The sequence below is a fragment of the Neoarius graeffei genome, chromosome 10 (genome assembly GCF_027579695.1).
Source record: "Neoarius graeffei isolate fNeoGra1 chromosome 10, fNeoGra1.pri, whole genome shotgun sequence".
Classification (NCBI taxonomy): domain Eukaryota; kingdom Metazoa; phylum Chordata; class Actinopteri; order Siluriformes; family Ariidae; genus Neoarius; species Neoarius graeffei.
This window is the reverse complement of record NC_083578.1, coordinates 40,799,829-40,817,704: the sequence shown is the minus strand read 5'-3', so window position 1 is coordinate 40,817,704 and position 17,876 is coordinate 40,799,829. Positions and strand designations below refer to the sequence as shown.

General features: G+C 45.5%; 1 protein-coding gene across 1 annotated transcript in view; it reads right to left on the bottom strand.

Moving 5' to 3' along the window:
• Positions 1-11,674: 11,674 nt before the first annotated feature.
• Positions 11,675-17,876, bottom strand: part of bicdl1 (BICD family like cargo adaptor 1) — a 295,751-nt gene continuing 289,549 nt past the window's right edge. The window contains exons 10-11 of the mRNA XM_060930787.1: positions 12,183-12,303; positions 11,675-11,725 (exon numbers count right to left, since the gene is read on the bottom strand). Of these exons, the coding sequence (XP_060786770.1) occupies positions 11,675-11,725; positions 12,183-12,303 (172 nt within the window). The remainder of the gene's footprint in view (positions 11,726-12,182; positions 12,304-17,876) is intronic.

Sequence of the window (17,876 nt, the reverse complement as noted above, 5' to 3'; positions counted from 1 at the left end):
CTAAGTCCATCATTACTTTAAGACATGAAGTGTCTTGTAATTAATAAAAATAAAGAAAAAGCATTGAATTAGAAGGTGTGTCTAAACTTTTGACTGGCACTGTATTTCAAAACTATTAGTAAAAAAGTCATTTTTGGGGGGTTTCTCCAAGCCTTCAGTTGTTGCTGTTCGTAAGTAGAAAAAAAGAAGACATCTGCATAGCTTCACTCAAACTAGGCCCCAAATGGCACATTCACAAAGAAAAAAAAGAAAAAGAAAATAAATGAAACAAACAAACAAAAAATATCTCTCCTTAACTCCACATGGCTGTTCTCAGACCCATGGGGAGCTGACTTAATTCAGAACCCTAAATTTGAGTAAATTCCACTATCCATTGCAAGCCCATAACCCAGACCTACAATGTCCCCATGTTTCCATAGGCTGTTCTATCGTGTGTGCCATACACACATTCAGATTCAGGGGTAGTATACATTTTTTCATTCTTTTCGGGATTAGTTCACCTGCAACACAATCATTTAGAACTGGCTATCCAATATCTAGAATGACTAGATCTCACACCCTTGAAGACAATCTGTAAAAAAATTTTCCCTCAAATATAGGAGCACATTTTAAAATTTTTGTCAACCAATTTCTAGTTTTATGAATTAGTGATGCAAAGTAATAAAAATTAAAGTTGCACAGTTAGGTAAAAAATGAGCATGCTAACTATAACAATCAGCCATAACATTAAAACCACCTGCCTAAATATTGTGTAGGTCCCACTTGTGCTGCCCTGACATCTGTGACCCATTGAGGCATGAACTCCACAAGACCTGTGAAGGTGTGCTTACACCAAGATGTTAGCAGCAGATCCTTTAACTCTTGTAAGCTGTGAGGTGAGGCATCTAGGGATCCATCACATCCCACAAATGCTCAATTGGACTGAGATCTGGGGAATTTGGAGGCCAAAACAACACATTTAACTCTTTGTCATGTTCCACAAACCATTCCTGAACAATTTTTGCAGTCTGGCAGGGTGCATTATCAAGCTGAAAGAGCTCACTGCCATGTTGCCATGAAGTGGTGTACTGGTAGGTGGTACATGTCAAAATAACAGCCACATGAATGCCAGGACCCAAGGTTTCCCAGCAGAACATTGCCTAGAGCTTCACATTGCCTCTGCTGGCTTACTTTCTTCTCATCGTGCATCCTGGTGCCATGATTTCCCCAGTTAAATGACACACAAGCACCCGGTTCTCCACATGATGAAAAAGAAAATGTGATTCTTCAGACCAGGCCACCTTCTTCCCTTGCTCCATGATCCAGTTGTGAGACTCACATGCTCATTGTATGCACTTTCGGTGGTAAATGGATCAGCATAGGCATTCTGACCAGTCTGTGGCTTTGCAGCCCCAAACACAGCAAGCTCTGATGCACTGTATTCTTACACCTTTTTATCACAACCAGCATTAACTTAACTTTTTCAGCAGTTTGTGCTACAGTAGCTCTTCTGTGAGATCAGACCAGAAGCAGCCTTCATTCCCTACACACACCAACGAGCCTTGGGTGCCCATAAATCTGTTGCCAGTTCACAGGTTGTCCTTCCTTGGACCACTTTTGGAAGGTACTAACTACTGTATACTGGGAACACCTCACACGACCTGCTATTTGGAGATACTCTGACCTAGTCGTCAAGCAATCACTATTTGGCCATTGTCAAAGTTGCTCAGATCCTTTCCTGCTTCCAACACATCAACTTCGAGAACTGACTGTTTACTTGCTGCCTAATATATCACATCCCTTGACAGGTGCCATTGTCATGAAATGTAATGTAATGTTATTCACTTCACCTGTCAGTGGTTTTATTGTTATGGCTTATCAGTGTATTTCCTTTTAACTGTTAATGGATTTTTGTTCATAACATTTCTTTTTCATTCAAACAAAAGCTTTTATCACTTCTTCAACCACATTATATTGATTCAACAGCTGACTGAATAAGGGGACTCTGAAACATCTTTACAAATACAGCAGTGATTGAAGCTAATTTACAAACAACAATCTGCAGCCTGACTTCAAATCAATGAGAACCCTGCAGAATTTAGCTCATCCTGAGTTAAAAGCCAAAAGAATACTTCAGTTTGACAGAGTTAGATCTGACATTTCCACTGAAACCCTTTGGCAGTGGGGTGAAGAGAATATCTGAGGCACTAATAGGGGAAGTTGGCCTCAATATTATTTAAATGTGGTTATCCTGCACATATTACCCTGAAGTTGCAAAATATCCAAGGACCTTTTCCTCAATGCAAGTTTCTTGAATTTGTACTAAGTTTCTTGCCCCTAATGTAGAATTACAACCCTAAATCAGAAAAAGTTGGGACAAAATTTAAATTTAAATTAAAACTGAAAACAATAATTTGTAAATAATATTTGACCTGTATTGTATTCAAAACAATACAACAGCATATTATTTGATGTTCTACCTCATGAATTTGATTATTAAAAAACAAAAAACACTTATTTCTGTTTTGATTCTTGCAACACATTAAAAAAAAGTCGGTAAAGCATTGGATTTCTGCAATGTTGTTATTCCTTCTCACAACACTTAAAATATATTTAGGGAATAAAGACACCAAATGATAAAGCGTTTCAGGTGTTATTTTGTCCATTCTTTCGGCAAACAGGTCTTAAGGTATGCAACAGTACAGAGTTGTCATTGCCATATTTTTCATTTCAAAATTTGCCATACGTTCTCTATTGGGGAGGGAGGGGACAAGCACCCTCTTCTTCTGGCACTGACACAACCCCATACCATGACAAACCCTGGCTTTTGGATTTGTAGCTGGTAACAGTCTGGATAGTCCTTTTCGTCTTTGATCCGGAGCGCATGGCATCCATTTCATCCAAAAAAAGACCTGGAATACTGATTCATCTGACCACAATACATGTTTCCACTGTGCGATAGTCCATCCCAAATGCTTCTGAGCCCAGAGAAGTCAACAATGCTTTTGGACACAGTTAACATAAGGCTTCCTTTTTGCACAGTAAAGTTTTAACTAGCATTTGTGGATGTAACGCCGTATAGTATGTGGTTGACAAAGGTTTGCCAAAGTACTCCTAAGCCCAAGAGGTTATATCAGGTATAGATGAATGACAGTTCTTGATGCAGTGCCATCTGAGGGATCGGAAATCACAGGTATTCAGATTATGCTTGTGCCCTTGCCTTTTACACAATGAAATTCCTCCAGATTCATTGAATCATTTAATGATATTATGCACTGTAGAGGGCGAACTATCCAAATCCCTTCATATCTTTCTTTGAGGAACATTGGTTTTAAACATTTCAATAATTTTCTCATGCATTCGTTGACAAATGAATGGGCGGCACGGTGGTGTAGTGGTTAGTACGGTCGCCTCACAGCAAGAAGGTTCTGGGTTTGAACCCAGCGGCAGGCGAGGGCCTTTCTGTGTGGAGTTTGCATGTTCTCCCTGTGTCTGTGTGGGTTTCCCCCACAATCCAAAGACATGCAGTTAGGTTAACGTGGGACGGCCTTGGGCTGAGGTGCCCTTGAGCAAGGTACCTGACCCCTGACTGCTCCCTGGGCACTCTGGTGTGGCTGCCCACTGCTCTGTGTGTGTGTGTGTGTGTTCACTGCTTCAGATGGGTTAAATGCAGAGGATGAATTTCACTGTGCTTGAAGTGTGCATGTGACAAATAAAGGTTTCTTCTTAAATTTTAGATCCTTGGACCATATTTTCTTTTCAAAGACTAGGTCTTTCCTGGATACTGATTTTGTCCCAAATCATGATTATAATCACCTGTTGACATCACCTGTTTCAAAACAAATCATTATTGTAACAGTCTATGGCTCTTGGGAAATGAAGAAATGGGAGACAGGCTTGACAACTCAATGTACATTTTATTTTTCCTATAACTTCACTTTTCAGTGACTTCACTCTGTTCTACGCATGCATGCACACATGCGCGCACACACACGGTGTTGGATGGCTCAACTGTCTCTCTCTCTCTCTCTCTCTGGTTACTGGCTTCTTCTGAAAGAACACAAAATGCACACAAGAATAGATTGCCAGTCATCGAACACAGGTGAAACTTGTTGACATGTTACCTGCCAGTTCTACCTGACTACTTGCTGCCCACAGATGATATTTGACCACGCCCCACTGTCACATATCCCCACTGCCCGACTCAGGTTGGGGAGCTGTCCGGCCTGAAGCCGACTTCCCCCCGGTGTGAGAGGTAATCTGCTACCATCACCATCTTTGCCCCCAACCTTAAACTTAAAGGGTTGAAGAGCTAGATACTAATGAGTGATCCACACATTAGCATCCTTCTTGTGGTGGAACCACTGGAGTGGGGTGGGTTGGGACAAAGACTGAAAGGGCATCCTAGCAAGTAGTATCAGAGTGAGGACCACCCATTTGATGGCCAGACACTCCTTCTCAATTGTGTTATCTCTCGCGCTGAGACCTTGTGGCTGATGTACAGCACAGTGTGCTTCTTCCCCTCCAGCACCTGGGACAAAATGGCCTCCAGCCTTCTGTCTGCTGCATCAGTCTGTAAGAAAAAAGGGAGAGAAATGTCAGGAGAATGCAATAGCAAGCCTCCACACAAAACCACTTTAACCTGGGTGAAAGCCCATTCACATGGCTACCATACCAGATCTGGTGCCCAGATCTGTCTACTCAATTGACTCTGGTCCCCCCTTTTTAGTGAAGTCAGTCAGCATGCTCGTGACACCTGAGAAATTATGTACAATACTTATGTAATAGCCAGCAAGACTCACACCCTTTTTGGTCTTGGGTCTTGGGCAGGCTGCAATCACTGCAGTCTTATCACATTGGGGATGTACCTGCCCATGACCCAAGTGGAAGCCCAGAGACCATAGTTCCACTTGACCAATTGCTCACTTGGGTCTTCTGAGTCCTGCATGCCTCATGGATCTCAGGAGAGCCCTCAGATGTTGTCAATGCTGCTGTCAATCATTATTGTAAATGATGATGTCATGTAAATAGGCAGCAGTGTATGCACTTTGTGGGTGGAGGATTCTGTCCATGAGTCATTGAAATGTCACTAGGGTTCCAAACAACCCAAATGGAAGTGTGACAAAATGGTGTTACCTAAATGGAGTTGAAAAGGCCATTATTGTCTTAAGATAATGGGGTCAAGGGTATTTGCCAATATCCCTTTGTTAAATCCAGTGTGGAATAAATGCAAGTCGCACCTAGCTGATTGAGCAGTTCATCAGTGTGAGGCATCAGATATGCATCAAATTTAGACACCGTGTTGACTTTTCCAAAGTCTACACAGAACCAGACTGACCTGTCGGGTTTAGGAACCAAAACCACTGGGCTGTTCCTATCACCACGTGACTCCTTGATTACCCTCACATTGAGCATAACGTTGAGTTCATTCCGAACCACTTTTTTTTTTGTGTGTGGAAGCCGATACAGACGGCTGCATACCACAATTCCTGGAGAAGTCTCAATATGGTGTTCTATGAGACTAGTGTGATTGGGCAGAGATGAAAACACATCTGAGAATTCCTCCTGTAATGTGTGCTGTCTGTGACAGTGAGAGGTGGTCTCCACAGGGGACCGAATTGCATTGGGCCACACTTTTTAGACTTACCTCCAGTCTGAGTTGCTCCTTCTCAGGAACTACCATCACCAGAGCCACCGGAACCTCCACAGTTTCAGGAGACTGAGGTGGTATACCTGAAGTGCATCAGGTCTATCCATTCGCCTCACCTCATAGCTGACTTCTCCAACTTGCCGTTTGACCTCAGAAGGTCCTTGCCACTTTGCAAGTAATTCAGAGCTCGACATGGGTAGTAAAAGATGCACTTTACAGTATCTCCCAGTGTGAATTCTTTTATGTGTGCTTCTGTTATACAGTCGGGATTGGCATTCAGGCATCTGGAACAGATTCTCCTGGGTTAGGTGATTCAGTGTGTGAAGTTTTGCTCTCAGGTCAAGAATGTACTGAATTTAATTTTTTAGATTAAAATGTCTCTTCTCCCAGTTTTCTCTGATGATGTCCAGGACGCCATGAGGTTTGTGACCATACAATAATTCCAATGGGGAGAACCCTGTGGAGGCTTGTGGGATCTCTTGGACATCAAACAAAGGGGACTCAAGCCATTTGTCCCAATTTCTAACATCCCTATGAATGAACTCACAAATCATGTTTTTAAGCATTTGATTAAATTGTTTGACTGGCCCATCCATTTGTGGATGGTAAACACTGGTACGAATTGATTTAAAACCCCAGTAATTTGTACAGTTTGTGAAGGGTGCATGACATGAATGTTTTGCCTTGATCAGTCAGGATCTCTTTTACAATCCCGACTTGAGAGCTAATGTAGAAGAGTGCTTCCACAACATTGTGTGCAAAAATGCTGCATAGAGGCACTGTTTCCAGGTATTGCGTTGCATAATCCACAAAGACTAACACAAAATGATACCCTTGTGCAGGTCGATCTAATGGCATGATGAGATCCATGCCAATTCTTTAGAAGAGGATCTCAGTCAGTGGCAAAGGACACAATGACGCTTTTAGTGTGGCTGGCAGATTCACTAGCTGACATTTGCAACATACTCCACATCTCCGGCAAACATTGCCATGAATGCCTGACCAAAAGAAGCAGGTCATGAGTCAGTTTAGTGTTTTATCTTGACCTAAATGCTCCACCATGGGATTATAATAGAATAAAAGTTCCATATCGCTCTTCGGGACCAAGAACTGGGTCATTTCCTCTCCTGTGTGATTATCCTGTCTCACTCAATATAACCTATCTTTAATAAAAGAAAAATACGGAAAGGAGAGTGCAACATTAGGCTGGAGGTGTTGACCATTGATTCCTTTCACTTGATCAAAAGTGAAGCGTGCCACAGAGTTTCATCTTGCAACTGCTCCAGTGGGAAATCCTGAAGGGAAATCCCCATGAAGAGTGGAGGGACAGAGCCCTCCCCATTCTCAGTGTGTCTCCCTGAGGTGGAGCTGATGCAAATGGCCCTGGGACTGCCTAGCCAGATAATGCTGCAGTGGGAAAACAAACGCCCCCACCCCCAAGTTTTTCTACAGCAGGACCCATCCACAAATAAGTGTTTTACTAGGGCTTTAAACAACAGCCAGTTGGTTCCCAAAATCAGTGGATGGGTGAGGCGAGGACTAACGGCCACTTCCAAATTATATTTTTCACCCCAAATTGAATAGTGATGGGTACCAGTGGATACTTGTGAATATCCCCATGTACACATCTCACCTTCGCCAATTGTCCAATTGTGCACTTCCCCAGTGCCCTGCATTGAATCAGGCTTTGAGGAATTATGGTCTGATCACATTCCAAGTCCACCAAGGCCTGATGTATACCCCCTTGAATACTCACTGCCACTCGGTATGCTCCTGCTTGATCAGGGGAAGCCCAAAGTGCATCAGAAATGCAGATTAGAATTCCCACCTCCTTAAGGAGACGCTGAGAAATGTCTGGCTTTCCTACTGCACCTGCAGACCTGCCTGGGGTTTGTCCTAGTCTTGGTGAACATGAATGGTTTGATCTGTGGAGAGAGAGGTAGTTAGTGCAGCATTGGCACAGAGGCACAAGAGGGTGAGATAAAACAAGGAGGGACACAGGTTTGGATAGTGGGCTTTGGGGGAATTGACCCTGCTTCTCCTGTGCAGGAATAGGGGAGGGGTCAGAATATGTGAGAGAGAAGGGGGTGCTTCCTCCCAGAAATGCCCACAGATGGTCTTCTGTTAGTCTGACTGCCTCCTCCAGAGATGCCATGTGCTGGCACTGGACTCAGGATAAAGTTCCTTCCATTCAGCTGAGCAACAAACCACTCCATTACTGTTTGGTAGATGATGACATCAGCATTGCACTCCTCTGTCAGCAGTCACTGTCGGCAGGCATCTCAGAAGTGTTGGCCGATGGCAAATACGATCTCACTGTATGTCAACACACAGAAGTGTTGCCAACGTTGTTCTGGGGTGTGGCCGACCCACTGCAGAATAGCCCACTTCTAGTCCAGATACTCCAGCAGGTTGGCAGCTGTGAGCTGTTGAGCTGCAAGCTGTGCTTCCCCTGACAGGAGCGACAATAGGTGGACCACCCACTGCGAGGTTGGCCATGAGCACACTTTGGCAACACACTCAAACATCTCCATGAAGGCCTTGGGGTTGTCCCATGGACCCATCCAGAGCAGCAGAATGTGAGGCTTGGCAGCAGCATCCGTGGGAATAGCGGCTGGAGTACTCGATAGCTGGACCTGGCTCTGGATCACCTGCCGGTCCTTTGCCTGGGCCTGGTGCAGAGCCTGGAAGTGCTGATGTGTTTGGTGGTTGTTGACGAAGGTCTGGAAGATTTGACAATTGGTGTGGACTCCAAGACAGTGTTTCTTACCCAATTCCTGGTTTTGGCACTTGTGTAACAGACTATGGCTCTTGGGAAATAAAAAATGGAAGACAGGCTTGGCAATGCAAGGTGTGTTTTATTTTTCCTTTAACTTCAGTTTTCAGTGACTTCATTCTGCTCTATGCATGCACGCATGCACATGTGCGTGCGCATGCACGCACACACAGTGTTAGATGGCTCAGCTCTCTCTCTGGCACAGGGGAACTGTCAGGGCCTTCTAGGCCTTCAGAACAGGCCCAAACATAACATTTCAAATGTTATATTTAATTTCTTTCATTCTTTAATTTATTTCATAATTTAATTATAATCATTCTCTTCTAGTTTTAATTTGGCCTCATTTTCTATCAAATTTGCTTCAGATATGAAAGGATTACTGTCCTGAAAACATTAAAATAGAGTTATCCAATGAGATTTTTTTTGTTTGTTGTCTCTAGGCTAAGAAGAGTTTAGAGCTAGTTCACTCATTGGATAGGACTTCATTGCTAGGACAGAAGGCCATGGCAATGAATGTTTATGTAGGAAGTGACAGATGAATTAACCAATCAGATTTTAATTTATAGTGGGATGGACCAAAAATTTATCACCCTCAGCCTTCTGGAAGGCCAATGCTAGCTTAATTGTGCGTTGGAGAGCAATATGCACAGGTTAACGACTGAGAAACTATTCTGTCTCCATACTCTTCTTCCATGCGCATGTAGCATTGTCAAAATTTCATATGAATAAAGGTTTTTTTTGTGTGAACTTCCCCAAATCCCTCTATTGCAAAATATGTTAATTTGTTGGGTTCCATTAATGGTTCCACTATTGTTTCTGATGGGGTGTTAATTATTGTAACACACGTGGACATTATCGTGCTTGGAAAGGGGCACACTGGCTTCGTGAATCCTGCATGGACAATATTCATTAATACAGTATATTTTTTATTTTTCCCAAGATATGATGTTTATTTTTGATATAAGAATGTTTTGGCACACATCTGCTGTTTGTATCAAGTCTAATATGTAAATTAGCATTGTAAAATTCTGTGTGAAAAGTTGAGTGTTTATCTGAGTAGTCATTTGGCTGTTTGCTAACTAGTGTATTATGTTGTGGGGATGCCAGAATTCTTTCCCCCTGTCTCAGTGTGTTCATAACCCTGTCATTCATTGTTTTCCAGGTATGTTTGCCTGACTATATTAAGAAAACTCTTAAGATATGTCAAATATTTTATCCATTACTGTATGGTTTATTTCATTTATTGTACATTGAAAACTACACTATACGCTCAATATTAAGTGCATGACTATTATAGTCTGTTTTATCTCACACAGTGTAATGTAACCAGCCTACTAAACAGTATGTAGCCTTCAGTATGTAAATTTAAAAAAAAATTAAATTATTTTTATCGTGCTTGAGATGTCTGGAAAGGGGGATGCCAGAATTCTTTCCTCTGTCTCTGTGTGTTGATAGCCCTGTCATTCATTGTTTTCCAGAATAAATGTTGACAGATCAACTCTTCGCCTCCTCTGCATCATCTATTAGCCACTCAGAGACTTTTAGTTATTATTAGAGTAACTGACTGGTTATAGTCCGTTACACACACTTGCTCGAGTATTTTTCACTCAGACTTAAGTATGTATTTCCCTATGTAATTTACTTAGTTACTTTTAAAATCAACATTGACAACTACACCCAGTGGAGCTACCTGGCACCCTGCTGCTAATCCCTTGCAAAATCCTTTGTTCTGTTGCTTTTTTTGGTGTGTCTGGCTAAGTTTTGGCTGAGCTGTATCCCCAGCTCTAATAGTAATGGTTTGCCACTGCTCTCTGGTTACTGGCTTCTCCTGAAAGAACACAAAAGACACACGTAAATAGATTGCCAGTAATCAAACACAGGTGAAACTCATGACGTGTTACCTGCTGGTTCTACCTGACTCCTCGCCATCCACAACTGATACTTGACATTACCCCAGCTGCCACAATTATTTAATTGTTTTACCTTGTTACTAGGGGCGGCACGGTGGTGTAGTGGTTAGCGCTGTCGCCTCACAGCAAGAAGGTTCTGGGTTCGAGCCCCGTGGCCGGCAAGGGCCTTTCTGTGCGGAGTTTGCATGTTCTCCCTGTGTTCGCGTGGGTTTCCCCCACAGTCCAAAGACATGCAGGTTAGGTTAACTGGTGACTCTAAATTGACCATAGGTGTGAGTGTGAATGGTTGTCTGTGTCTATGTGTCAGCCCTGTGATGACCTGGCGACTTGTCCAGGGTGTTCCCCGCCTTTCGCCCGTAGTCAGCTGGGATAGGCTCCAGCTTGCCTGCGACCCTGTAGAAGGATAAAGCGGCTAGATATAATGAGATGAGATGAGACCTTGTTACTAGCCCTAAATTGCCCCCACTCCAACTTTTTTTGGAATGTGTTGCAGGCCTGAAAAGCAGGAATGGATGTATATTAACAAATGAAATTAAATTGACCAGACAAAACATGAAATATCTTGGCTTCATACTGTCTGCAATGAAATACAAGTCAAAGTAAATGTAGAAATCACTGCTTCTCTTTTATTTGCATTTTCCATACTGTCCCAGCTTTTTCTGATTTGGGGTTGTATCTGAAGGAGAGGACTGCCTAGGACAGTTAAAGTGCAAAAACAGCTCCAGTATTTCAGAACAAGGTTTTGTTCTTTACTGATTATTAACTTTACTTAGTCTTTGGCTCTGTCAATCATGGTATGCCACTGCTTTTCCTTTACACTTTTAGCATCTCTCTCCATCTTTGTCCTAGACAGATTCATGTCTTCTTGAAAAATGAGCAAAGGTGCTTTTCCCCTTCAAAAAGGTGGGATGCTCCCCTGGAAGAGGCTCCTGAGGAGCCGTAGGTACTAGCCTTAGCCCCAGAGAAAGAGTTTAGAGAGTCTCTCCATTCCCCCTGATGCATATCCATCAGCTGCTGATCTATCACTCTGAGCATATCATCCTGTGAGAGGGTGACAGAGAGGAAGAACTTTTAAGGTTACCCTTGCATTTTTATTGGTATATAAAACAGAAAGAATGTGATGTTTATAAGATGAATATGAATAGTATCAGGAAAACCGGAAATTGATGGAAATACTGTAATGTTTGAGGGATAAAATAATGAATAAAAGTTTCTGTGAAATTGATGGCTCTCCATGCTGTGTCAAATTCACACAGAAGATATTTGTATATGTCAAGAGGCATATAAAAGCTCACCTCTAAGGCAGGAAGGGGCTACCACAGAGGGAGAGGGAGTTTGTATGGAAGCTAAAAAAGGCCACTAGATCAGAAACCACAAGAGCCACACAGTGAACAGCCCTGAGGAGGCAAACTGCAGACAAGGAGAGAGGAGAGCTAAGAGTTACACAGCGAGAGGCAAGGATATAAACACACACACACACACACACACACACACACACACACACACACACACGACGAGCAAAGGAAAAGGAAAAACAATGCATTAGTCCTGAAAATATAGGAAATAATAGACAGTAAATAGAAACAAACTAGAGACACAGTGCACACAGGAGTGGGGGAAGATCCTAATAACCATATTGCACAGTATAGCCAGGCAACACACCACCACCTTACAAAGGAAAAGGGTGGAGTAGCACATCTTCATGCTTCTCTATGCACTAGTCAGAGATCTAGTACGGTATGTAATCTCTCTAGTCCTCTAGTCCCAGTATAAACCAGCACAGATTATGTTTCAAAATATGTTTAAAAATGGTGTCCTGATGTGTCTGTGTGTAAGGAGGTGTGTGCTTGTGGTGTTCCTGACCCACCTGCCAGGCTTCTAACTGCTGGGACAGATTAAACTTCTGCTGGATAGCATCAAGGAGCTGGCTGTTCAGAGACATAATGTCTACCTTACACTTCGCCAACTCCATCTCCACTGCTTTCTTTCTGAAGTATAGATATAGAAAATATAAAAAAAAAAAGGGTTTAATCCCATTGTAGGACATGATATGCTTGACAGAATATTCCTATGGGGATACATGGATTTAGAAAAATAATGTAAATGATGTATCCTCAATATCATAACACTGTAAAAGCAGATTCTACAAAAGCAGATTCAGTTTCTACATTACCAAATACTTTATAAAGGGACAATAATCTAGTGTTTCTTTCAGTCTAATCTCTTTTCACTACTGTTACTATACAATCACTATCCAACTACCAGTCATTTTCATGTGCTTGTTTCTCTACACTGAGATTAGAATCAAGAATATGTTTTACTTAAAGCCAACTTATAATGTACATTACTGTGCAAAAATCTTAGGCACATGTAAAGAAATGCTGTAGACCAAAAAATGGCTTAAAATAATGAAATGAAATGTTTCAACATTAAAAAAAATACTAAAAACAGCAGTAAGCCCTAATAAATGAAACAAAGTCAATATTTGGTGTTAGATGACCCTTTGCTTAAAACAAACAAACAAACAAACAAACAAACAAACAAACAAACAACAACAAAAATGTAGTCTCAGGTACAATTAGTGCAGTTTTATAAGGAAATTGTTAGGACTACCTGGTGACTTGTCCAGGGTGTACCCCGCCTTTCGCCCGTAGTCAGCTGGGATAGGCTCCAGCTTGCCTGCGACCCTGTAGAAGGATAAAGCGGCTAGAGATAATGAGATGAGATGAGATGAGATTGTTAGGACTGGGACTGTTTTGGCCTCTAGAGGCCACTGTTATTTCTTTTTCTGGTCATGTTTGTTTTGGGCCTCTAGAGGTCACCACTGTGTTCTGTGTTTTGTTTTTGTCTTATTGCCTGTTTCCTGCCCCGCCCTGTCCTTAATTAGTTTGTGTATAAATACCCCTCTGTTTGTTCCCTTGTCACGGAGTCTTTTTCCTATGTTATGCTGTTAGTGCTAGTTCCCTCTGTCCCATGTACCTTGCCTGTGTCTTTGTATTCTTGGTTTTTGCTTCTTTCTTTTGGACTTTGTGGATTTTGTTTTTGACCTTTTTGATCTTCTGAGCGTTTGAGTTTTTGCCTTTTTTCTTATTTGGATTTTGGACTTTGTACCTTTGGATATTTTTATTTTTGATTTATCTTCTGAGCTTTGGATTATTCTTTTTGTTTTTTCCCTTCGATTGTACATAGTGTAAATAAACTGTTTTTGCTACCTTTCTACTTCCGCCTCACGCCTCTGCACTTGAGTCATTCCCCTGGTGGCCTAGTGGGGGTTTGCTGGATTATCACACCAGCAAACCAGGTTCAAATCCCAGCAAAACCCTAACAGAAAGACTCTGTCATGACTGACTCAGCAGAGGCTTCTTCATCTGTCTACCCGGCCAACCTTCAGGGAATGATGGCTGCGTTAACATGCCTTGGATCCACCATGGACACTCATGGACGGACTCTCGCAAGCCAACGTGAGACCCTTGCTCGCCACGAGGTACTGCTTCAGCAGATTGGGAGAACCCTGGCACAGCTGACTTCTCTGCCCCCATCTCCTCTGCCTGATTCTGCTCCTGCTCCAGTGCCTCCTGCCATGCTGCCTTCTTCACCTTGCGAACCCAGCCTTCCTGCACCACAGAGGTATGACGGCAAGCACAGTGAGTGTCGAGAGTTCCTTACCCAGTGTCAACTCACCTTTGAGCTTCAGCCTACCACCTACACTACGAATCGCCGCAAGATTGCCTTTGTGATAACCTTGTTAGCTGGTAAGGCGCGAGCCTGGGCTACTGCTATCTGACAGGGACCTGAGTGCTCTGATTTCCAGCTGTTTACTGAGGAGATGCTGCACGTCTTCGATCAAGCAGACATCAGTAAAGACGCAGCCAGAAAGCTCATGTCCATCCGGCAAGGGGGAAGCATCGTAGACTATGCCATCTCGTTCCGGACACTCGCAGCAGTAAGTGGATGGAATGAGACTGCCCTGGTGTCAGTCTTCCACCATGGTCTGTCTGACCCCATCAAAGACGGTCTGGCTTCTATCGGATGCCCAAGTGACCTCGAAACACTGATCTCACATTCTACTCGTCTGGACAACAGGATGAGAGAACGCCGCCAAGTCCTGAGCCTCCCCGGCCTCCCTGCCTCTACCTGGAGCCCGTCTACCTCCTCCAGTGACTGTCCAGAACCCATGCAAGTGGGCCGTACTCGCCTCTCCGCATCTGAGAGGGAGCGCAGAAGGAGGGACAAGTGCTGCATCTACTGTGGCAAGCCTGGTCACTTCCGAGCATCATGTCCCGAACTCTCAGGAAAAGGACCACCCCGTCCAGCCGAGGGAGGGTTGTGACGGGGCCTACCCTCTCTCCCGGACTCCCTGGCCAAGGAATCTACATCCCAGTCTCCATCTCCTGGGGTGAGTCCGTCCACTCTTGTCAAGCTTTGTTAGACTCAGGGGCGGCTGGAAACTTTATGGATATTCACTTCGCCCAAAGTATCAATGTCCCGACTGCACCTCTTGAAGTCCCTCTGTCTGTGTCTGCCCTGGATGGCCAAGCCTTAGGTGACGGAAGAGTCACCCAAGTAACTTCTCCAGTCTTCCTCCAGTCTCAAGGTCACAAGGAAGAAATATCCCTGCACCTGATTCCTTCACCAGAGTTCTCAGTTATTCTAGGTCTTCCTTGGCTCACCCGCCACAACCCTCGTATAGACTGGGTCACTAGCCAGGTTGTGGAGTGGGGTCCTGCTTGCTATGCCTCTTGTCTGCTCTCTAGCTCTCTTGTGTCTCCTGCCGAGCCTCCTGATCTCACCGAGTTATCTCAAGTTCCCACAGAGTACTGGGATCTCAAGGAAGTTTTCAGCAAGAGCAGGGCTGCCGTTCTTCCTCCGCACCGTGCCTATGACTGTGCCATCGACTTGCTCCCTGGGACTACCCCTCCTTGTGGCAGACTGTTTTCCCTCTCTCAGCCAGAACGCAAGGCCATGGAGGAATACCTCAAAGACGCCCTGGTCTCTGGGTTCATTCGACCCTCCACCTCACCCGCTGGTGCCGGCTTCTTCTTTGTCGGCAAGAAGGATGGGGGGCTCCGACCATGTATTGACTACAGGGGCCTGAACAAGATCACTGTGTGCAACCGATATCCCCTTCTGCTGATGTCCACAGCATTCTACCTGCTCCAAGGTGCCACCGTCTTCACCAAGTTGGACCTACGGAACGCATACCACCTCATCCGTATCCGACAGGGAGACAAGTGGAAGACTGCCTTCAACACCCCGTCTGGGCACTACGAATACCAGGTGATGCCCTTCGGACTCACCAACGCACCAGCTGTTTTTCAGGCCCTAATCAACGACGTCTTGAGGGACATGATTAACCTGTACATTTTTGTCTACCTCGACGACATCCTTATCTTTTCCAAGACCATGCTGGAGCACCGCCACCATGTCCGCCAGGTTCTCCAGAGGCTGCTACAGAACAATCTGTTCACCAAGGCCCAGAAATGCGAATTTCATGTTCCCGAGGTCTCCTTTCTGGGTTTTATTGTACGGACAGGCCAACTCCAAATGGACCCAGCCAAGACCCTGGCCATCCGGGACTGGCCCACTCCCAAGTCCGTCAAAGAGGTTCAGCGGTTCTTAGGATTTGCTAACTTCTACCGCAAATTTATCAGGAACTTTAGTTCTGTAGCAGCACCCATGTCGGACCTCACCAAAGGGACAGGTGGATCTTATGTCTGGTCTCCTCAGGCAGAAAAGGCGTTCAAAGACCTCAAGGACCGCTTCTGCACGGCACCCATTCTGGTCCTCCCGGACACCTCCCAACCATTCATCGTGGAGGTGGACGCCTCAGACAGTGGTGTCGGCGCAGTGCTCTTTTAACGTTCGGAAGGAAAGCTGCACCCCTGCGCTTACTTCTCCCACCGCCTGAGTCCTGCGGAGTCCCGGTACGATGTGGGGGATCGAGAACTGCTAGCGGTCAAACTGGCCCTTGAGGAGTGGAGGCAATGGCTGGAGGGAGCGCAACATCCATTCCTAGTTTGGACGGACCACAAGAACCTGGAGTACCTCCAGCAAGCCAAGAGACTGAACCCATGACAGGCTAGGTGGGCCCTGTTTTTCAGTCGGTTTGACTTCACCCTATCGTACCGCCCTGGCTCCAAGAACACCAAACCTGACGCACTGTCCAGGCCGTTCTCTGACACTAACAGGGAGAGTGAAGTCGGGCCTATCATCCCTATATCCCGGATTGTGGCTCCTGTCCGCTGGGGTATTGAGGAGACCATTCGACAAGCTCAACGCCGGGACCCTGATCCTGGGACAGGGCCACCGGGCCTTCTGTACATCCCTCGTCAAGTCCGGGCCAAGGTTCTCCAGTGGGGTCACTCTTCCCCTCTCACCGCCCACCCGGGAGCTCGGAGAACCCTAGACTTCCTGAAAAGACGCTTCTGGTGGCCTAACATGGAGAAGGAAGTGAGGTCATTCGTCCTGTCCTGTGAGGTCTGCACCAGAACCAAGAACCCGCGACAGCATCCCCAGGGTCTCCTGCATCCTCTGCCTATTCCCCGGCGTCCCTGGTCCCACGTGGCGGTCGACTTCATCACGGGTCTCCCTGAGTCTCAAGGTAACACTGTCATATTGGTCATAGTGAACAGATTCTCCAAGGCCTGCCACTTTATTCCACTGTGCAAACTCCCCTCTGCCCTTGACACTGCTAAATTGTTGTTCACTCATGTCTTCCGAGTTTTTGGTCTCCCTCAGGACATCGTGTCTGACCGGGGGCCCCAGTTCTCCTCCCGAGTATGGCATGGCTTCTGCAAGAGCATCGGGGCCACTGCCAGCCTCTCCTCTGGGTTCCACCCCCAGTCCAACGGCCAGACGGAGAGGCTCAACCAGGACCTGGAAACCACCCTGCGAGGCCTGGCTATGGATAACCCGACATCGTGGAGCACCTGGCTGCCATGGGCAGAGTACGCCCACAACACCCTGCAGTCATCGGCCACCAAGCTGTCACCGTTCCAGTGCCAATTCGGGTTCCAGCCACCTCTGTTCCCGGACCAGGAGGAGGACGCTGGGGTGCCCTCGGTCAGCCATTACGTGAGACGGTGTCGCAAGACCTGGAGCAAGGTCAGGAGGACACTCATCCAGACCTCCAGTACCAACCAGACTCAGGCCAACCACCATAGGAGACCTGCCCACACTTTCCGCCCTGGGCAGCAGGTTTGGCTGTCCACCAAGGACCTTCCGCTGCGGGTGGAGAACCGCAAGCTTGCTACTCGCTACATTGGCCCCTTCAAGGTTGTATGCAGAGTTAACCCTGTCTCCTACCGGCTCCAGTTACCACGTATGCTAAGGATCAACCCCACATTCCATGTTTCCCTGTTGCGGCCCGTACTGACGTCCACGTATGCCCCTGCCCCTAGGAACCCCCCGCATCTTCCAGGGTCAGACTGTGTTCACCGTGCGCCACCTGCTGGACTCCCGCCGGGTTCGTGGGGGCCTCCAATATCTTGAGGACTGGGAGGGCTATGGCCCTGAGGAGCGCTGCTGGGTCCCAGCTCGGGACATACTCGATAAAGAACTT